The sequence below is a fragment of the Bufo gargarizans genome, chromosome 3 (genome assembly GCF_014858855.1).
Source record: "Bufo gargarizans isolate SCDJY-AF-19 chromosome 3, ASM1485885v1, whole genome shotgun sequence".
Lineage (NCBI taxonomy): Eukaryota > Metazoa > Chordata > Amphibia > Anura > Bufonidae > Bufo > Bufo gargarizans.
This window is the reverse complement of record NC_058082.1, coordinates 591,046,426-591,069,657: the sequence shown is the minus strand read 5'-3', so window position 1 is coordinate 591,069,657 and position 23,232 is coordinate 591,046,426. Positions and strand designations below refer to the sequence as shown.

Genomic DNA, 23,232 nt, shown 5'->3' with positions numbered 1-23,232 from the left:
CCCTCTGTCCAGGCTACTAGTGACCTCACTACATCCACAGCCGCCCCTCTGTCCAGGCTACTGGTGACCTCACTACATCCACAGCCGCCCCTCTGTCCAGGCTACTAGTGACCTCACTACATCCACAGCCGCCCCTCTGTCCAGGCTACTAGTGACCTCACTACATCCACAGCCGCCCCTCTGTCCAGGCTACTAGTGACCTCACTACATCCACAGCCGCCCCTCTGTCCAGGCTACTAGTGACCTCACTACATCCACAGCCGCCCCTCTGTCCAGGCTACTAGTGACCTCACTACATCCACAGCCGCCCCTCTGTCCAGACTACTACTCACCTCACTACATCCACAGCCGCCCCTCTGTCCAGGCTACTAGTGACCTCACTACATCCACAGCCGCCCCTCTGTCCAGGCTTCTACTCACCTCCTCAAAAAAAAAAAAAATCAGGTTAGTCTGACCACTTCTGTCCTTGGTAAACCCATGCTGGTTATCACTTATACTATTATTTACAGTCACATACTCCTGTATATAGTCCTTTAAGAGTCCTTAAAACCTTTCCTCACAACAGAAGTTAATCTAACTGGTCTATAATTACCTGTGGAGGACCTAGATCCTGATATCCTCATGCAAATTGCTGTAATTGTGCAGCAGCTGGTAATCAAACAACATATAGCAAAAAGCCCTGGACGGGTAAACATCTCAGTACTGCCACATGCGGACCACGAACACCATTGCTCGGGATGTTGAGGTTGGAGACAGCAGGGAAGTAACCATGCAGAACGGTCAGAGATTTTATCACTTTTCCACCACGCGGACTCTAAGGAGGCCATACACATTAGATAGAAATTGGTTGATGGGTGGACAGCAGTTGACCATGTCACAGACAAGGCTGTACGCGCTTCGCTCCATATTGGCCATACACTTTCGATGAAACCGGGTGATGGACAAGCAAACCTTCTAGGAACTTTCTTTCCATGGAAGTTTTTTTGACCGACCACTGGATGAAAATTTCAAACACTGACTTCTTTTCAGACGATGACGATCGTAAAATGATCGTTCTGTAAATTTCACTCACATTATGAGTGATGAGTTTGGTTGAAATTGCCAATTTTTTCATCAATTTTAGGCTAAGGCTACTTTTACATTAGCGTTTTCAATTTTGCTATTGAGGTCCGTCATAGGATCTCAATAGCAGAAGAAAACGCTTTAGTTTTGTCCCCATTCATTGTCAATGGGGACAAAACTGAACGAAACGGAAGGTACTAAAATGCATTCTGTTCCGTTTGGTTGCTCTCCCATCGCGGACAGAATAACGCTGCAAGCAGCGTTTTTCTGTCCATGATGTGGTGCGGAGCAAGACGGATCCGTCCTGACACACAATGTAGGTAAATGGGGACGGATCCGTCCTGACACACAATGTAGGTAAATGGGGACGGATCAGTTTTCTCTGACAATAGAAAACGGATCCGTCCCCCATTGACTTACAATGGTGTTCATGACGGATCCGTCATGGCTATAGAAGACATAATACAACCAGATCCGTTCATGACGGATGCATGCGGTTTTATTACGGTAACTGAAGCGTTTTTGCAGATCCATGACGGATCCGCAGAAAACGCTAATGTGAAATTGATTGACTATTTTCTTCATAGTAGATAATCGTTCTTTCACACCTGCGTCATGCTCTCCGTTAGAGCTCTCTGCATCCGGTATTGGCGTATATTAACGCATTAACTGCCAGCCCTGTGGACTATAATGGGATCCAGAGGAGATCCAACCACTACAAATATCAAACTCCACCTGCCAGAGACCTGAAAAGTAGAATCTAGCATAAGGAACTTGTTTTTTTCTGCTTTTACTTGCTAAGTAGCCTTTTCTGGCGTTTTTTCCCACCGATTCAGTGTAGCGGCCTTTTCACAATCCTTACCTGCATGGCTGGTGGTCCCAAGCGCAGCTGTGCAGGGACAAAATAGTGAAGGGACTGCAATGCTAAATCGGCATTGTGTCCCCTTCAGGATAGATGGTGGTCTCAGAGGTCAGTCCTCATGATTAGAAAGTGATGGAATATCCTACTGATAGGTTGTCCATTTCCTAGATATTCCTGTACTGCACTTTCAAAAAACATTTGAGAAGTCATAGTGAAAGGTCAAAGCCTTTGGTGGGGGTTCGGGTGTTAGGACCCCCACCGAAGGCTAGAATGAGGAGAAAGTACTCGCACAGAGCGCTGTTTCTGCTCACTGCTGAAGACGCCATCAATAGCTAAGAGGCTGTGCTCTGTGTGAAAACCTCTAACTTATCGGTTTTGCAATCGGAGAGGGTCTCAGCACTCGGACCCCCACCGATATGTCACTATAACATATTCAAAGTTTTTTTAAAGTACAGGAATACTTTAAGATGCAAGTTTAAGGGACAGACTTGTTCTAAACCCAGTTGGTGGAAGGTGTCCCAGTTCGACGCTGGGTAAACTGGGTGTGATTTGCCCGTAAGACTTCAGAAAAGGAGCAGAAAAGGGCGTTCCCTTGTGTGATACCCCACAGGGCATAGAAAACGAAAGCAGCAGCCCTGCTCACCATAGGGAGTTGTGCAGTCCCGGGAACTACTCAGTGGATTGCAGTAGAAGTGGTGTTCCCGCTCCCTCTCGATGGATGATCTCAGGTGAGGTCCCAATACAATAGCGAAATAAGACAGGCAAGGGTTAAAACGATGGCTAAAGACACGATACATGGTACGCTACTACTGTAAACAATCAAATGGGGCTTTATTGAAACAAAATATGTTACGAAGGTCTTCCCCTTTTTGAGCACATGACCCTGGTCCCGAAACGCATCGTACTTTTTTAAATAAACCCCAATTTTATTGCATATAGTAGTAGCGCCCCGTGTATCCTGTTTTCAGCCATCACTCTAACCTGTCTGATTCCGCTTTAGTTCAATGATAACCTCCATCTACTTTACTTCATGTGAATGGCTGAATGTGGTATAGAAACATGCTTCTAATATCTATATAAAAGGTTAAAGGGGTATTCCTGACTTCACAAAACTGATGGCTTATCCTTAGGTGGGGGTGGTCCGATCTGAGAGATTTATGGAATATCAATAGGATATGCCATATATGTCCGATAGGTGCGGGTCTCGCCTCTGTGACCTGCTCAAGAACAGAACCCCACCATGGATGGACAGCAAACCGTGTATGCACAGCGTCCTCTCCATTCACTGCTATTGGAATTTGGAAATTGCAGAGCTAGTGGTGGGAATGCTTGACCAGTGGAACAGCGGAGGGCGTGCTCGACCGGTGCTCTTTTCAAACTGGAGACACAGGTCCCTCATTCTCTTGATTGGTGGGAGTCCCAGTGGTCAGACCCCCACTGATCTAACTGCCCATAGGGTATAACTTGTTCTTACTGGAATACCCCTCTAAGTAAGAGGTGGTGTTAGGAAGTGAAAAATGCAGAAGATGTCTAGCAAGAGCCACCTGAAATATACAGCTTGAGCCAGTGTGATACATTTAGCACAGATGACTGCCTGAAGAGAGTAATCACAAGGCAGGGACTACACGGCGCCTGTGGTCAAAACACATGTAGCAGAGGCAAAGATCGCAATGTATCACTGTCAGCATTGTAACTAGTGAAAGTGAATGGGGTTGCATCGCAATCAGCAAGTTGGTGCGACCCAAAAGTTACAGGATTTCTTGCAACCGCTAGCTTGCGAACAATTAAGGTTCGCGGTGCGACCCCCTTCATATTCACTACTTGCAATGCAGGCCATGCTAGACTACAGTCTTTGCCTGTGTGACGTGTCGCTGTCTAGCCTCTGCCTTAGCATTGCCAATGTTTTACGGTACTTTTGTGCCATAACTGTGCCTTTTTCATCTGTTGTCATATTATGTACTTTTTGTTACTGTGTTACAGCTGTGCACTTAAGAGAGTCCTTGGCCAATAAAGGTGAAGTGTTACAAGAAGACGGCTTAGTTGAGACAACATCCACAAAGGAACCAAACGTTTCCAGTTCTGAGAAGAACCCTAAAGAGGATATGGGGGCAGCCGAGAGTGCTGATATGATTTGTAGCCAGAAAAGTGATGGAAATTCTGATGCAAGTGGTGGAACTGATCCTGAACATAAGGATGAAGCTGTTGGAGAACATCTTCATCTCCACCTATCTAGCTGCCACGAGTGCCTCGAGTTGGAGAGCTGTACCATCGAGTCGGTAAAGTTTGCGTCTGCTGAAAACATTCCAGAGCTCCCAGATGATTCCTTCAGCTTGGAGGACCATTCTGATGTGGATTGTCTTGGAGAGGCATCAGCCCTTAATAGAAGCAGCAAGCCACCAAACGTTCTCATATATAGTGGCACCTCATCCCAAGACCGTCTGCAGCAAGTCAAAGATATTCTTCTCCAGTGCTTTGATTCATGTCGATATGTGGTCTACCCTCTCCAGGAGGAGCAAGCCCTCAAGGATCCATGGATGGATAACTGCTTGATATTGGTGGTGGTGGCCGAGGAGCCAATACCATCCCAGGTTCAAAACCAGTTCACTTCCTACATGGAAAATGGTGGGAAGATTCTGGGTCTCTCCTCCTCATTTACATTTGGTAACTTGGGTTTACAAACGAGGCCTCAACTAAAGGACCGCGTTCAAGCTTTTGTTTTTGATGGACCCAATGGCAACCTAATTAATTTCAATGGGCTCGCCAGTGGCTATGTGTATGAGATGCCCAGAGATGATCAAGTGGATGGGTGGATCTACATAGACGGTGACAATCGAGATTTGATAATGGTCCACCAGACCTATGGAGACTGTGGCGGAGAAGCTGTTCTTTGTCAGGTATGTTTTCCTGCTCAGTCCCATTTTAAATGTACTTAACTTTTAAAAAAATTTTTTCATCCTTCACCCGATACTGATGACCTATCCTCTGGTCTGACTTCAGCCGCCTCGACCGATCAGATGATCCGTGTACTGATCTAATACTGAGCACCAATGTCATGGATATTAAAGGGGACCCCTATACAGGTCATGGCACTGAGTTCTGATGTCATGGATATTAAAGGGGATACCGTACAGGACAATACCAAGAGCACCGATATCGTGGATGTGTCAAGTGAATGGCCTTCAGTATGCCACCAGCACTGGAAAAAACTGTGGACAGAGCCAGAATCAGAAGGCTTCATCCAATGCTGGTGGCATTTTGGCTGTTCCGACGTACTGCAGCTGAACTCCCATTCAGTGCACACATCTATGACATTGGTGCTCTGTGTGCTGTCCTGTATAGGGGTCCACTTTAATATCCATGACATCAGAGCTCTGGGCGCTTCCTTATAGGGGTTATGCCATGCTTGATGAAAAAAATTATCATCAGACATCATTTAGTAAATGATAATCTCCTTCTAACAAAGCTAGAACCAGCCCTGTACCTCACATGGATCCAGAGATCTCCCCATTCATTGCTCCAGTTGCTCTACTACATTTATTTCAGGCTGGCAGCTCAGTGGGTGTGTCCTTTCTCAGGGTGCATGTCCTTTCTGCTGCAGCTCTCTCCCCATCACAGCTCAGGGTGCATGTCCTTTCTGCTGCAGCTCTCTCCCCATCACAGCTCAGGGGGTATGTCCTTTCTGCTGCAGCTCTCTCCCCATCACAGCTCAGGGGGTATGTCCTTTCTGCTGCAGCTCTCTCCCTATCACAGCTCAGCACAGCCGATGCCCAGGGGGCTGCCTGGGCCCTCCTCACGACCGGCCAGTGGAAGTGTTTGAGGATGTATTTTGTGCTGCTGGCAGTATTTTGTGATGGACTGCGGTATTTGGCTCTGTTGGGATGGTATAATGTGCCACAACACGGTATTGCTGGCCCTGTCTTCCATCAGTTTGGACCCGACTATAAAACGGGGCCACTTTTAGTAATTTTTTCCAGGGCCACTTTAGGTTCCCGGTCCACCCCTGGGATTCGTACACTGCACGCTTCAGATGATACCGGACAGTGCGCTGCTGCACAAACATGGTTTCCCCAAAAGTTTAAGTCCCCTTTAAATGGCTGTCTCTATCTCTGAGGATTTCAATGTGTTTCTTCTTTTTTTTTTTTGTGTTAACCCTTTAACCTGTCCTTTTTGTATTCTGACCACAGGTGAGACTGGAGATCGCTCCGCAGTGTCAATCGGATTATAATAAGGAGACTTTTGACTCTCTCAAGCTGGGCAACCCCCAGAGGCACGAGGTGCTGACTGAGGTCCTCGTCAGTCTTGGCCTGAATTGTGGAAGCAGCTCTGTACCTTCTCTGACACCTGTCTACCTGCTGACTGCCCGACAGGTAAGTGTCCGCCGGTGAACCTCTGAGAGGCTTGAAGAGCCTTTCCCCTAAAAGTCACCTTTTCTGCAGAGCCATTTATGTATATTCTGTTTCTGAGCTCTATCTGCTCTGGGAAATTTGGTGGGGTGGGGGGGCTATAGGGGGGCATGGCAGTTGTCACTGGCAGGTTGGCTCAAGCGTTCTTTGAAACGAATGAATTCCCATGTCGCATGAAGATACTCTGATGGTTGATTGTCTGTTTATGGGCGAGACGGATCCTTGTTCAGTGGCCAGCTGTAGGATAAGGCCATACGCAGTGGCCGTGGTTTGGCCAAAGCGTGGTTGCACCGCCATACGTTTTTACAGCAAAATCGTTGCAGTTTACATTGCCCGATTATTTTCTGCAGGTAAATAAGCGTGAACATAAACTAGCACTGCAAAACTTGCTGTAAGAGCACATCCCTGCCTGTTTTTCGGAGGGGAGTGGACACAATCTGTGGCCGTACTCTATAATGTTTGGGAGATAGAAGGTTAATTTAGAGCCAAACTTTAAGGGGTTATGGGTCTTAATAAAGCCCTATACGTGACGGTGCATCCGCCGACGTTATGTAGAGGCCGGGACCTCTTCATTACTCCAGCGGATCCACCGCTGCTTCTAAGGGCGCATGTATGTATTTTGCGGTCCGCAAAAAATACGGATGACGTCCGTGTGCATTCCGTATTTTGCGGAACAGAACAGCTGGCCATTAATAGAACAGTACTATCCTTGTCCGTAATGCACTCCGATCAACTTCCGTTTTTTTGCAGACCCATTGAAATGAATAGTTCCGCATACGGTCCGCATAACGGAATGGACAGCTTCCAAGCTGTCTTACATTTAGACCAGGTGTAGAAAATGGTTAATGAGACGGCCCTGCCGGCCAGTCCCCTTCTCCGCCCATGCCCACTTTTTTAGACCTGGCATGAGTGGGGAGAAGTCGTAGATTGCGGCACAAAGGCTGATAGTTGTAGGCTGTCCGGGGATGCTGGGAGCTGCAGTTTTGCAACAGCTGGAGGGCCGCAGGTTGGGCATCCCTACCCTAGTGCGTGCTGGGCAGAACAGTTGACGAGGCGACCGCATGACGCTGTGCACTAGTCTTATTCTAATTAAAGGGGCAGTCCCATCTTGGACAATTGGGGGCATATCGCTAGGTTGTAGCATATAGCCTATAGCCGCTCAGCGCTCCCATGGACATGAATGGAGGGCAGCTGCGCATGCACGGGGCAGGTCTCAGAGGTGGGGATCAGCACCTATCAGATGCACCAATCCCTTTAATAGTACATGGTTCTCCCCAGGTTGTCTAGCCAAGTATACAATCCAGTGTGTACAGGCGTCTTTCCTCACCTGATGCCACATTGAGCAGTGGATCATAACTGGAGGTACACTTTAAGGGTACGACCAGGCGGTACGGTCGTGTCAGTATTTAGTGGGTCTGTATTATTAATGGGTGGACGGCATTGATGGTGCTGCGCGGCCATTAACAATACAGTGCAGTCTTCATGAGTTAGTCAGCCGTGTGGTACTTGAGCGCAGTGCGGCCGTGTCACACCGTGACGTGACTGTGCCATGTGTTCGTACCCTGAAAGGAGCAGCAGTGCACATGCTCGACCATTGCGCCATTCACATGGGGAGACGATGCAGCAGCTTTGTCCTTGCGATTGATGGGGGTCTAGCGGTTGGATCGGGACACTCACTCCCTGGAATGGGGATACATTTAAGGCTAGGGCTACACGACGACATTTGTCACGCAACATATTTTATAATGCTAGTCTAAGGTGTTGCACTGCCACATGCTGCGACACGACAGTCACAAAACACCCATTCAAGATGGATTTTTTTTGCGACTCTCACTTCGCGGTTGCAGCCTGTCGCAGTGCGACACCTAGACTAGCATTATAATATATGCAGCGCTAGATTGGTGCAACATGAATGTCGCGCACCACATGTTGCAGTGTAGTTGTAACCTATATGTCACGCGACATGACACCGTGTAGCCCAAGCCTAAATCTTGACACAATGAAGCTGCTCATATTGTGCACAAGCCTGCCATCTAGTGGTTAGTTACTGCACTTATCAGGTAGGTAGTAGTTTATTTTTTGGATGCAGTGCAGGCAACAAACTCATCAAAATGATTGATATTTAAACTTTTGTACCTTTTTGTAACAGTGAGTCCTGGGTCCAAATGGGACCAAGACTAAGGGAGCATTCACACGACCGTGTTTTTCTTCCATGTCCGTTCCGCAATTTTTGCGGACAATGCACAGACCCATTAATTTCTATGGGTCCGCAAAAATTGCGGAATGCCTTTCATTGTCATCCGTGTGCTGTCCGTTCCGTGTGTCCGTTCCTTTTATTTTAGAACATGTCCTATACTTGGCCGCAAATTGTGGTCCGTGGCCCCATTGAAAGTAATTGGGTCCGTAAAAAACAGCACACGGAAATGCATCCGTATGTCATCCGTTTTTTGCGGACCCCTGGACTGAAAACATTCTAGGGAACCCCATTTCAGTTTTTAGCGGACCGCGAAAAACGGATGACACACGGAAGCACCACGTCCGTATTATACGGACTTAGGCCTCATGCACACGACCGTTGTTTCATTCCGTGTCTGTTGTTCCGTTTTTCGTGATTTTCTGCGGACCCATTGACTTTCAAAACTTGGCTAATCCACCGTTTGTCATCCGCGTCCGTGATCCGTGGTTCCAGTCAAAGAAATATAACCTGTCCTATTTTTTTCACAGAAAACGGTTCGCGGACCCATTCAAGTCAATGGGACCGTGAAAAAAACGCAGAGGCACACAAGATTGTCATCCGCGTCCGTTTTTTTCCTATCATTTGCATGGCAAACTTGACTTCGATTTATTTTTTTTACTTTCCTTCATGTCTGGTGATCCTCCAAAAATAAAGGAAGACACACGGAAACGGAAACGGATCACGGAACAACGGAACCCCATTTTGAGGAACGGAACACAACAACGGTCGTGTGCATGAGGCCTTACGGAATGGAAACAGAAAGATAACTGAAGACATACGAGACACACGGATCCGTGATTTGCAGACCGCCAAACCAATACGGTTGTGTGAATGCTCCCTAAGTATGTTCTCCCAGTATTTGTCAGGGTTTTCTCTCCAAAGATTTACCGATCTTTAAATTGGCTTTCAGGGAAACTGGTTCCAGAGTGCGTCTGAGAAAGGGACATTAGATTGTGACTATATTGGGGCTCTGTAAGGGTCCATTCACACGTCCGCAAAATGGATCCGCATCCGTTCCGCAATTTTGCGGAACGGGTGCAGACCCATTCATTTTCAATGGGGCCGGAATGTGCTGTCCGCATCCACATTTGCGGATCCGCACTTCCGCACTTCCGCATCCGTGCTTCCGTTTCCGCCAAAAAATAGAACATATCCTATTCTTGTCCGCAATTGCGGACAAGAACAGGCATATTCTATTAGTGTCGGCAATGTGCGGTCCGCAAAATGCGGAACGCACATTGCCGCTTTCTGTGTTTTGCGGATCCGTGGCTCTGTGTATCCGCAAAACACATTGAGGACGTGTGAATGGAGCCTAATGCCTGTCGCTAATGAGCGTTTGTAGTAACGTTCATTAGCGATCATCTGACAGTCTAATACTAACGCTGTTTTCCTGATGAATGAGAAATCCAAATCTTTTGACAGGTTAAAAAATCATCGTTTGCAGGCGGCAGATCGCGGTGTCTAATCACAATCTGCTGCCGGCAAACAATGATCTAGTATAGGGAAGACAACGATCGCTCCTCCCTATACTGAGGAGGAGATCACTGCATGTAATAGCAGTCTCCTCCGCTAGCGAGCAGACGATTGCCGGGAAGGAACACTACTTTCACACTGGCGGTTTGGTTTCCGTTTGTTAGATCCGTTCAGGGCTCTCATAAGCGTTCCATTTTGGACCAATCAGTTTTGCCCTAATGCATTCTGAAAGGAAAAGGATCCGCTCAGAATGCATCAGTTTGCCTCCGATCAGTCACCATTCCGCTCTGGAGGCTGCCCGCAGCGTTTTGCTGTCCGACTGACGAAGCGGAGCCAAACGGATCCGTCCTGGCACACAATTTAAGTCAATGGGGACGGATCCGTTTTCTCTGACACAATAGAAAAAGGATCCGTCCCCTATTGACTTTCAATGGTGTTCAAGACGGATCATGGCTATAGAAGACATAATACAACCGGATCCGTTCATGACGGATGCATGCGGTTGTATTATTGTAACGGAAGCGTTTTTGCAGATCCATGACGGATCTGCAATAAACGCTTGCGTGAAAGTAGCCTTTATTGGGCTGTCTAATACAGCCTTAAGGGCGCCTTCACACGCGGCAGATTTTGTTGCAGAAAATTTCTGCCGCTGAAAACCGGTTCCATTCAACTGAACGTGGGGCAATTTGCGGTCCCCAATGCACAGAACGGGAGCGCACGTGTGCGTGAGCCCTCATATCCTCGTGTCCTGAGCATAAGCCATCAGTATCAAAATGTCAGAAAACCCCCGTTAGTATCTGCTGCACTTGTCCAGTTGCGTGTGGCTTTTGCTGCGGGAGATGTCCGCAGGTTGTAGATGAGATTTATGGAATCTCATCTACTTTGCCGTTTCTGTAAACGCGGTGAATTTTTCGTCCCACCATTCCGCGGCAGGTTTACTCAAGCTCCAATAGTACGGAGATAATATCTGCCTCAAACACCAGGACGGAGCCAGACGGACTTCATTATAAGTCAGTGCGTCGGGCGCCATCGGCGTCAGTTATGTATCGAATTCGGCTGTCTCTCATTTTTAAGTATAATGCTCCCTTAACGGGGAACAAAAAACGGAAATCACAACGCAGATGTGAAACCAAACTCGGTGCTGGAGATTCATTATGAGGAGAATGTTTATAATCAGTTTGTCAGAAGTCTGCGTTGCCGTAATTTGTGCCAAATTTATAAAATGTCGCACAATGCTTGATAAGTTTGGCGCCTCTTTCAATCTACCACTTCTGTTCTGTGGTGTTGATTGCCACAGTTGATAAATCTGGACGACAGGCTTAAAAAATTGCTAATTTCCTACCCCCAAAAAAGTCTGTATGTAAGCCGCTTTATGGTCGGATCTAGATACGCACCCACTTTGTGCTGGAATTCCACGGGAATATATTCGCTTCTGTGTAATCTTGTCATTCGTTAATAAATTCAATCTGTAGCGGAAAAAAAAAAATTCTCTGTGAAACCCAGGCTTAGTTTTAATTCTTAATTGCAATTTTCTCACTGTCCACACGGTGTCACTGTTGATGCGCAGTTAGATTTGCAGATTCCGCTCAATCGGTGAGATCTATTATACAGATAATTATAATGCCGCTTTACAGACTCCTGCATATTATTCACATAAGCTAGAAAGCTCTGCACGCCAAGAAGAGTGGGATTCCTACAGGTACAAGTTCCAATGGGAAAACCCCTGCAATTCCGCCTTTGTTTTTGTGTTTCATGTTTATGGCGTTCATTGTGCACTACAAATTACATGACAACCTTATTCTGCAGGTCACTAAGATTAGTCATATATTTTTTTTTTTTTTTTTTTTTTACTACATTTTGTTACAATTTTGGGATACATACGATGTTTTGAGCCTTTTTTTTTATTTTTGGGGACCAAAAAAGAGGCAATTCTGGGATTGTGCTTTTTTTTTCATGGCGGTCAGTATATGACATATAACGTGACATTTTCAGTTCTATGGCTTTTCTCCATTCACAGCCAGAGCTGCTTTCACAATTCCGCAGGCAGGCAGGCAGTTTTTGCCTTCTATCTGCTGGTAGACATGTCCGCTGTGTATTAGCATAAGTTCACAGAAGGGAAGGCTTACGTTCGGATTTTAACAAATCTTATGCACACGCGAAAAAAATCGAATGTATAGAAATTAAAGTTTTTTTTGTGAGATTCTGATATTGATGGCCTCTCCTCAGAATAGGTGGGGGGTCTGACTGCCGACACCCCTGCAGATCAGCTGTTTGAAGAGGCCACAATGTTCCAGTGAGCGCCACTGCCTCTTCCTAGGTGCAGCTCCGTCCCATTCAAGCGAATGGGGCTGAGCTGCAGTTCCATGCACGGCCACTAACAATGGATGGAGCTGTGCGGGCTGGTGCCAGGGCTCATGCACACGACCGTTGTTGGCAGATGCCCGTATTGCGGCCCGCAAACAGCAGGTCTGCAATATACGGTCACTGACCTTTTGTGCACCGCATCGCGGATGCAGACCCATTCACTTGAATGGGTCCTCAATCAAAAAGGAAGGTGCAAAATGGAGGCACGGAACCCCATGGAAACACTACGGAGCGCTTCGGTGGTTTTCTGTCCGTGCCTACGCATCTAAAAAAAAAATATAGAACATGTTCTATTTTTTTGTGGTGCGGACGGATCACGGAACCATTCAAGTTGAATGGGTCTGCTGAATCCACATGGATGGTGCCCGTGCATTGGGGACAGCAATTTGCAGTCCCCAATGCACAGAACGGGAGCGCACGTGTGCGTGAGCCCTCATATCCTCGTGTCCTGAGGATAAGCCATCAGTATCAAAATGTCGGAAAAACCCCTTTAGCATCTGCAGCTGTAACGGGGCGCCGAAGGCGCACTCGGTCTCCCATCAGCCGCAGACCTGCTGCTTAGCTTCGGGAGCGAGGATCTGTGTTTGGCCTCATTCCCAGGGCGGCCTTGCCAGCTGGGAGGCTCCCTGCTCCTAGGTCTGCCTTGAGCGCCGAGCTGATCACTCGGTGCTCGACTGGTCGGTCTGTCGGTCATGTGACGCTGATCACGTCACATGACCCTCACTCCCAAGTATAAATACAGGCGGCCTGCTGGCTACAGGTTGCCTGTGATTTTCGTCTCTAGGGCTGTGTGTACTATTATTATTGCTTCCTACTTGACCTCTGGTATTGACCTTGTTTGTTTCCTGACCTCGCTTTGCCCGCTCCCTTGGTACCTACGCTATCTCTCGGATTTGACCTCGGCTCGTTCTCGGATTTTGTCTCCTGCCTCATCCCATTGCCTTTCCCATCACTGGGTACTGTTGTCTTATCTACCTCCCTGTCTATCCGTTTGCCTTAGTCTTGTGTACCGCCTTCTGCCTTGGCCGTCTGTTCCTCTCTTTCTCTGTTTGCTCTGCTCTACACTTACGTAGGTCAGGGACCGTCGCCCAGTTGCGCCCCGTCACCTAGGGCGGGTGGTGCAAGTAGGCAGGGACAGGGTTGAGGGTGGCAGTTTAGGGGGTGCACTTCCTCTGTACCTTTCTTACCCGTGACAGCAGCACTTGTCCAGTTGCGTGTGGCTATTGCTGCGGGAGATGTCCACAGGGTGTGGATGAGATTTATGGAATCTTATCTACTTTGCCGTTTCTGTAAACGCTGTGAATTTTTCGCCCACCGTTCCGCGGCAGGTTTGCTCTCTGTGAGTTCATACAATAGTACGGAGATAATATCTGCCTCAAACACCGGCATGGAACCGGACGGACTTCATTATAAGTCAGTGCGTCGGGGGCCATCGGCGTCAGTCATGTATCTAATTCGGCTGTAAGTAAAATGCCCCCTTGACGGGAAAAAACGGAAATGACAACGCAGATCTGACATAAAACTCAGTGCTGGAGATTCATTATGAGGAGAATGTTCATAATCAGTTTGGCAGAAGTCTACGTTGCCCTAATTTGTGCCAAATGTATCAAATGTCGCACAATGCTTGATAGGTTTGAAGCCTCTTTCAATCTACCACTTCATATCTCTGATGTTCCTCCACTTTCTACGCCTCTCGTTCACTGCACTGAGTTTTTAAAAAGCCACAATTGATAAATCTGGACGACAAGCTTAAAACGGCCACTTCGCCACCCACTTTTCAAAACTATAGTGAGCGGTGTAAAAAATTTGCTAATTTCTCCGAAATAAAGTCTCTGGAAACCCAGGCTTAGTTGTAATTCTTAATTGCAATTTCCCCACTGTCCACTTGGTGTCACTGTTGATGCGCAGTTAGATTTGCAGACACAGATTGAGACATTCTTGTTTCGCTCTATCGGTGCTGCTATTAGTGAGATCTGTCAGACAAACCATTATTATTCTGTTATTACAGGCCCCTGCATATTATCCAGGTAAGCTAAAAATCTGTGCAAGAAGAGTGGGATGTAACCTGGGTACAATTTGGAATGGGAAAACCCCTGCAATTCCGCCTTTGTTGTTGCGTTCATTGTGCGCTACAAATGACATCACACCCGTATTCTGCCTGTCACTATGATTAGTCATATAGGTTTTTTTATTTTATTTTTATTACATTTTGGAGCTGTAGTTTTAATTGTTACCGTTTTGGGATACATACAATGTTTTGAGCCTTTTTTTATTTTTGGGTATTAAAAAAGAGGCAATTATGGCATTGGGCTTTTTTATAATGGTGGTCAACTATATGAAATAAAAAACGTGACATTTTCAGATGCAGCAATACCAAGTATCTTTATAATTTGTATTTGATCAATTAGAAATAGAGGTTGTGTTTTTTTTTTTATATCTTAAAAAAACATTATGAAACCCTTTCTTACTATTTTTAAATTTTTTTTTTTTTAGTCCCCCTAGGGGAGCGCTTATACAGTACACTGCATTGCTTCTGTATTGCAGTGTATTGTGATTTTACCATTATTCTATTACATAATATACATTAAATGTACATGTAATAGGGGTTCTAAGATGGCAGGCGAGGGGTCCTTTTAATAGACCTCTGACTGTCATGACAACTGCTCAGCACTCGGCGGTTGAGGGACAGAAGGAACCCCTCCACTTGTCTAAGGCCCCTTTCACATAGGCGAGTTTTCCGCGCGAGTGCAATGCGTGATGTGAACGCATAGCACCCGCATTGAATCCTGGCCCATTTGTTTTAATGGGTCTGTGTACATGAGCGTTTTTTTTCACGCTTCAGTTCTACATTGTGTGAAAAATGCAGCATGTTCTATATTCTGCGTTTTTCACGCAGCCCTGACCTCATAGAAGTGAATGGGGCTTCAGTGAAAAATGCATTGCATCCGCAAGCAAGTGTGGATGCGATGCGTTTTTCACTGATGGTTGCTATAAGATGTTGTTTGTAAACCTTCAGTTTTTTTATCACGCCTGTGAAAAACACATCAAAACGCATTGCACCCGTGCGGAAAAAAAAATGAACAACTGAACGCAATCGCAGACAAAACTGACTGAACTTGCTTGCAAAATGGTGCGAGCTTCACTGAATGCACCCTGAACGCATCCGGACCTAATCCGTCACGCTCGTGTGAAAGGGGCCTAACTATTCAGATGTTGCGATGACTAATGACCTAGGCCAGTGGTCCCCAACTTTTTTTGCACCAAGGACCAGTTTCATCCAAGACAATTTTCCCAGGGACCGGGTGGGGTGGGGGTTCTGGGGCGTGGCTTAGGGGGTGCTGGTCGGCTAACAAAACACAAGGTGAATATTAAAATATATAACACTATATAACGACTATGTAAACTGACTAGTGTCTCTGCTGCACTGTACCGTATTTTTCGCCTTATAAAACGCACCTAGGTTTTAGAGGAGAACAATAAGAAAAAATCTTTTTCCATTACACCTCAGGTCAGACCAGCAATCAGACCCCCAATGTTAATCAGACCTCAGATCAGACACCCAACCTTTAGCCATCTATCAGCCCCTATGTCAGCCATCAGCCCCTATGTCAGACAGCCATTATTCCCCATGTCAGCCAGCCATCAGCTCTAATGTCAGCCATCAGCCCCCCATGTCCGCCATCAGCGCAAAAAAAAAAAAAACACTTACCTCTCCTGCTCCTGGACGCCACCACTCCTCACCATCGCAATCCTCTTCATCCTGCTGTCGGCTGTGTATCGCGGGTGCGGCGCACAGTGTGAGGTCACAGTGCGCAGCCCTGCACAGCCGACAGCCAAGCCAAGGATCAAGAAGCGGTGATTACAGATCCTTCACCGCTTCCTGGTTCTCCGGTACTAATGAAGCGCTTCCATAATGGAAGCGCTTCATTAGTACCGCGTTAAAGACGGCCCTGATTGCCGCAGCCCAGCAAACAATCTTCCAGGGCCCGATCCTGGGCCGCGGCCCGGCGGTTGGGGACCGCTGACCTAGGCTTCAGAGGGGTTAAACTGCCGGCATTGAAGTAATCTCCATTACAGTTCGCTCCAGACACCATAAATTCGGATCAACTAGGCCCTGACCCCAAAAATACCCCCAAACTGTGCTGACACATCCAACTTGGGTGGGTTTATATACGCACTATCACTTTTTGGCCTGGGACAGCCACGGACTGTCTTTTTCAATTTGAGCACTGTTGACAACTTTATTTAAATGAATGGAGGATGCTGAGAGTTGTAGTTTCATAGCAACTAGAGTGTCATAGATTTCTGACCCCAGTCCTAGGATATGCTAGGACATCATGATTGGTGGAGTCTGACATCTGGGACCCCACGATCACCAGATCACAATCCCTTCATTTTGTTTTGGTGCCCTCTGTTGGCCATGCATTGAATGTCTCTGTAAATCTAAGGCTCGGGCAGGGATGTTCTGTTCTCTCACAGATTAGCATTGTTCGCGTTTAACGTCTGCGGAGGGGAAATTTATTGTATATCGAATCATCTTGAGATCGGTTTTTCCACTTCGAGCTATTCCCCATCTTCTCGTAACTTTACCTTTCCTGACTACCAACAATGTCATAAAATGGCATAATTGTTAAGAAAGTCGGAGCCTCGGAGACTCATAACCGTTGTACATGAAAAGTGAACCCGTAAAACCAGGACGGGCAAGAACCTAATACCTCGAACGAGCGCTCGTCTCAGCGAGGAAAGAGAATTGGCTTCAGTACACTGGAACAGATGGCCGGACGGCACAGGAGAGGGACGAGAAACCAGTAAGCCCCCCCCCCCCCCATACGTTACATATGAAGCAGTCCTTCTACGAGGAAGAATACTGGAAGGATACGATTGAACATCACAACGTCGTAAAGTTCTTTTGCACCGGAACATGGGAATTCTTGGGTCTCACCGGCAGATATTTAAGATCTTCATTGTATAACCGTCAAATTGGCCCCTATGAAAACCACGCTAAATCTTTAACTTCAGTCGAGGGACCAATATATCATCGCGCGCCCGCAAAAAAACAGCAAGGACGTGATCTTTTTCATGTACTTAATTGACACAGTCTATAACGTTTTCCCATTCGTGATACCAGGTTGTAAATGGGTGAAAAAGTTTTCTTGGGTTCGCGCTTTTTTATTTCTTTTTCGGATACGAGAAGAGAAAAGGACAAGAGTCCTTTGTGCCGGGCGTCGTAAGGAGGCGAGCGGCTCATTAACACCTTCTGCTATTGTTTACACAGATGTCTGCTTCAAAAAGTAATGAGGAAATTTTAAAAAAATAAAATAAATGGAGGAAAGCCGGGAATATGTTGTCACATCTGTGACTGGGAACCTGCTCAGAACGCACGAGGTCGTCTTGACTCCGCGTATCGCTGGATTTGGCTTCCAGGTAGAGCCAAGTTCAGTTTAATTGGATGTTTTGTGCTCGTTTCTTTGCACTGTTTTTTTTGGGCTCTTAAGAGGAAATCCATCTGTGTTTTAGCTTTGTGAACAAATTATAATGTTTTACGCACTTAAGGAACACTGCTGGTAAAATGGCTCTTGGTAAAAAAAAATGGTTCCTGTCTTGGTTGACCATAGCAACCAATCACAGCGCAGCTTTCATTTGGTATTCTGCTCTTGATTGGTTGCTAAGGTTAAGGAATTTGTTTTCGTTTAGAAATCTGCACTATTGTATTAGACTTACTAAAAGGGCCCGAAATGGTGAAGCATGACACTAGGGGGGGTCCTAGAACACCAAGACCTTTTCATAAAAGGTCCACAGTGTTACACAAACTGTCTTTTTCCCCCATAACAGCCAATCACAGCGCAGTTTTCGTGCTCTGGTACGGGCAGCTGTCTAAAAGAAAACTAGCTTTGCCTTAGCAACCAATCACAGTGCAGCTTTTATTTCTTGAAGTGTGCTGGTGAAATAAAAGCTGAGTTGTGATTGGTTGCTAGGGGGCAATTGGCTAAAAGAAGAACCGTCATGATTTGCCCATGTTGACTAGGGTTACCCTCTTTCGCAACAAAAAATACTGGCCAAGTTAAGCCACACCCAAACGGGGTGTGGTTGTGGGGGCGTGGCTTAACACGAAGTGTTAAGTCACTGTCATACTGTGTCTCCCAGTAATATTAATGCCTTTATTAGTGCCCCCCAGCATTAATAATGCCCCTATTATTTCCCCCCAGCATTAATAATGCCCCCATTATTGCCCCCCAGCATTAATAATGCCCCCATTAGCGCCCCTCAAAATTAATAATGCCCCCATTATTGCCCCCCCAGCATTAATATTGCCCCCATTAGAGACCTCCAGAATTAATGCCCCAATAAGTGCCCCCAGTAATATTTTTTTTTGTAAATTCTTTATTTAAATTTTTCAATTTTCATTAGAGCAAAGCAAGACAAGCAATGAGACTGATGTTGAATACATCTCAGTAACAAAGCATAGGTAAAATAAATGACAATCGACGGGTCGTACAATTATAGAACCCTACTCGGGAAAACCACAACCGACTGTGGAACAGAAATATGCAAACTGAATGCAAACATAATGTAGACACGGAGAAGGTGATACAGGGGAGGAAAGAGGGAGAAAGGGGAGGAGGGGCAAAGGAAAGGGGGGAACAGCGTTCGCAAACCTTTACTCTCACTCAGGTGCCAGTAGCGCCTTACACTCAGCCGAATCATAAAAGATCAACCAGTAACTCCACGTTTTGGAGAATCTTTTCTCAGTGTGTCTCAGTGACGAAGTGAGATCCTCCATTCTCATAATCTCCTGGATTCTACTGATCCACATTGATATGGAGGGAGCAGAAGACTGCCTCCATAGGCATGGGATGCAAGCTCTCGCCGCGTTTACCAAAGCCCCCAGTAATATTAATGCCCCCATTAGTACCCCCAGTAATAGTAGTGCACCCCAGAATTAATGCCTCCCAGTAAGAGTAATGGCCCCATTAGTGGGCCCCAGAATGAATAATGTCCCCCATTATTGACCTGTAGTAAGAATAATGCCCCGAATAGTGCCCCCCAATAATAGTAATGCCCCATTAGTGCCCCCAGTAAGATTAATTCCCCCATTAGTGCCCCCAGTAAGAATAATGCCCCCATGAGTGCCCCCTTCTCTGCTTCTGCAACAAAAAAAAAAGCACTCACCTCCTCCATTTGATCACGCCACGGTGAACACTCACTGCTGACAGGAAGCTGAGGACAGGACCTGCGCTCCAGCGTGATGACGTCTCACAGGTCCTGTCCTGCCCTCCAGTCAGCAGCGATTGTTCACCGTGGTGCAAGCAAATGGAGGAGGTTCATTTTTCTTAACACAAGTGGTGGGGGGGTAGTTCTGAGGTAAAGGTTTCCATTGTAAAGCGCTCATTACTAACTGTCCTTATAGGTAAATACCGGCAATTTGAAAAAAAATTGCGGTACCGGTGAGATACCGGCAGGGTTGCGAACCGTCTAGAAATTTCTGGACAGTCTGTAAAAATAGGCAACTTTTTTCTTCTGTCCGGGGTTTTTTTTTTTTTGAGGCTACTGGTACTTGACTAGATTGTTTTGGTGGTAATTATCATCATCATTTTACAGCTCACAGTAAATGCTGGTAACCCTGGATACCGGCCGGGTGGCAACCCTTATGGTTACTGTGGCGAAACCAACCTCGCCACTGGGTTTTGGAGAGGCCTGTTTAAACGCCTCTTGCCTCAGGATTATGGCCCATACTAACTTTTAAACCCCTGAACCTATTCCAGGGAATTTTGGATAGGTTTGTCCCCCAAGTTATACTGTTTAAATTGATGTAAGTTATATGTATGGACAATGTAACCTCACAAAGTTGTAACAATTTATAATAAGTGTAACTTGTCAGCTTGGGAGGAATATGCTGGGTGTGTTTCTATTGTCCCATTGTGCCATTGTGTGTTTAAATGGTGATGTCTGTCCTGTTGTCTCCACATGTGTATTGGCGATCTCCCTTTGTCCTGAGAGATAATTGGATTGCCCTCGGTTGTCTCCGGGACAGAGAGGAGGAAACCATGATGCATTGTGGGGATGTGTTGTATCTGTTCTGTGTCGCAGTCTCCCTTCTGGTCCCCAAGGGGCGTGAACGATTGGTTGCTGTACTTGCATTGTGTGTGTTGTAAGATATTGATTGGTTGGATTTCAAAACCCTGTGGGCAGTACTATGTTTGTATTTTTATGAATAAAAGAGGCTGTACCTGAAGTACAGTCAGACCACTACTTGACCCTCAACACGGAGCCTCGTCTCGTTATTGGGGGGATTCCCTGTATGCTGTTAGAGACTGATTGCCAGGAGAGTAAGCTGATTGTATGCTTTTCCTGTTCGTCTGCTGGCAGCTATTCGCGAGGTTCCAGTTTGGAGTGCTATTTTGTATCCAGTTCGGGAGTTTGGTGTTCTGCAGTAGCTGTGCCTGTCTCTCAGAAAGGGGCATATCGCCTAAACGGATTTTAACCCCTTGTCTGCTGAAACGGTCCGTTACAGTTACCAATCACAGCCCAGCTTGCATTGCTAAGGCTACTTTCACACTTGCGTTCGGGGCTCCGCTTGTGAGTTCCGTTTGAAGGCTCTCACAAGCGGCCCCGAACGGATCCGTCCAGCCCTAATGCATTCTGAGTGGATACGGATCCGCTCAGAATGCATCAGTCTGGCACCGTTTGTCCGTCGCTCCGCTCAGCAGGCGGACACCTGAACGCTGCTTGCAGCGTTCGGGTGTCCGCCTTGCCGTGCGGAGGCAAACGGATCCGTCCAGAATTACAATGTAAGTCAATGGGGACGGATCCGTTTGAAGTTGACACAGTATGGCTCAATTTTCAAACGGATCCGTCCCCCATTGACTTTCAATGTAAAGTCAAAACGGATCCGTTTGCACTATCATGAACAAAAAAACGGATCCGTTCTGAACGGAGCCACCGTCTGCATTAATATGAGCGGATCCGTTCAGAACGGATCCGATCGAACGCTAGTGTGAAAGTAGCCTTAAACTGCTGTGGTAAAATGAAAACTGCACTGTGATTGATTGCTGTGGGTTGATACCTAAAAGAAGAACTGTCTTTGCCCATAACAACCAATCACAGTGCAGCATTAATTTTTTAAAGTGCTCTGGTGAAATAAAAGCTGAGCTGTCATTGGTTGCTAGGGGGCAACTGGCTAAAAGAGGAATCTTCATGGTTGCCCTAGTATAACCAGTCACAGCGCAGCTTTCATTTTTTAAACTGCTCAGGTGACATGAAAACTGCGCTGTGATTGGTTGGTGTGGGAAGCTGTCTAACAGAAAAACTGTATTTGCTGCTAGCAACCAATTACAGTGGAGCTTTCATTTCTTAAAATGCGCTGCGATTGGTTGTGGTGGCCAACCGGCTTAAAGGAAGAAAGCATTGTTTCCCATAGAAACCAATTACAGTACAGCTTTCATTTTACCATAGCAGAGTAAGAAATGAAAGCTGCACTGTGATTGGTTATTATGGGAAGCAAAGACAGTATGGATAAATCTGCCCCAGTGTACTAGTTTTTTCGTCAGTTAGCGCTCCTCTTAGAAATCGCCATTTACCCCTCCTGTGAACTCCTCTTGCTCTCTTCCTTTGTGCCGTGGTGTCTTTCTATAGCAGCCACGTGTTACTAATATCAAATTCCTGTGGTAGAGTTTAGGAATTATTATTAGGATGTCACAGCAGCCATTCTGAAACAGAACCTGAAATGTCTGTTTTAGAGAAAACCTGTATTTCCCATTAAAAAAAAATTCTTAGAACTCTGCATTGTGCCGTTCCCTCTGTTATTCCTCCTGGGCATGTATCAATAAACTAACTCCTGGGCGTTATCATTGCCATTGTCAATAGATTGTGTCCCTGCACAGTCAGCACTAATCGGACAATGTCAGATTGCTGAAAGGGGTTCTCCGGGAATTAACAAAAATAAAAATACTTAAATATTACTTTATAATAAATATATTACCAAATACCTTTCATTAGTAAAAGTGGCTAGTTTTGTCTATGGAGCAATCACTAGGAAAAATAAAATGGCTGCCGTTCTACCAGTACACACAGAATCTGTCCTAATCACACAGGAGGACAAGTTACTTCACAACACTGAGCTAAAGAGCTGCCTCATCCTCCTCTCTGCTCTGTGGGAATGGAAATGGTGAGGAGACATGAAGTAGAGCGAGGAAGTGGGGGTAATGAGCAGCAGCACTTGTATGCAGTCTCCATTACCACAGTCTGTCCTGTCCGTCCTCTCTGTACTTCATGTCTCCTCTCCCCAGAGATTCAGCTACAGTTCTTATCAGCTGTATTCAGGATCATAATCACTGACAAGTAGAGCAGAGAGGAGGATGAGGGAGCTGTTTACCTCAGTGTTGTGAAGTAACTTGTCCTCCTGTGTGATTAGGGCAGGTTCTATGTGTACTGGTAGGATAGCGGCCATTTTGTTTCCCCTGTTGATTTCTCACCCAACAAAACGAGCCATAATAAATAATAAAAGGTATTTGGAAATATATTTATTGTAAAGTAATATTTAAGTATTTTCATTTTCTTAATGCCCAGAGAACCCCTTTAAGGACACACAAGGAAACCAGTTATCAACCGATCCATAGATTTCCAGGAGGAATAAAGTAGGAACAAAATATAGAGTTCTAACAAAAAAGGCTCCAGAATTGTTATTACATGGGGTTTGCAAGTATTTACTAAAACAGACGTCAGGACAGGTGTCAGCTCCACTTTGGCTGCTGCGGAGTTATCATTTAGTCACTGATTTCCCTGGGCTTCATAGGAATGCATAGTCCCTGCTCTTTCAAAGCTTCTCTCTATGG

General features: G+C 46.1%; 1 protein-coding gene across 4 annotated transcripts in view; it reads left to right on the top strand.

The window, feature by feature from the left end:
- The window catches only part of LOC122932980 (biotin--protein ligase-like), a 176,383-nt gene that overhangs the window by 16,269 nt on the left and 136,882 nt on the right, over positions 1–23,232 (top strand). For all 4 annotated transcript variants that reach the window (XM_044287682.1, XM_044287683.1, XM_044287685.1 and 1 more), the window contains exons 5-6: positions 3,905–4,818; positions 6,109–6,291. In XM_044287682.1, coding sequence (XP_044143617.1) covers positions 3,905–4,818; positions 6,109–6,291 — 1,097 coding nt within the window. The remainder of the gene's footprint in view (positions 1–3,904; positions 4,819–6,108; positions 6,292–23,232) is intronic.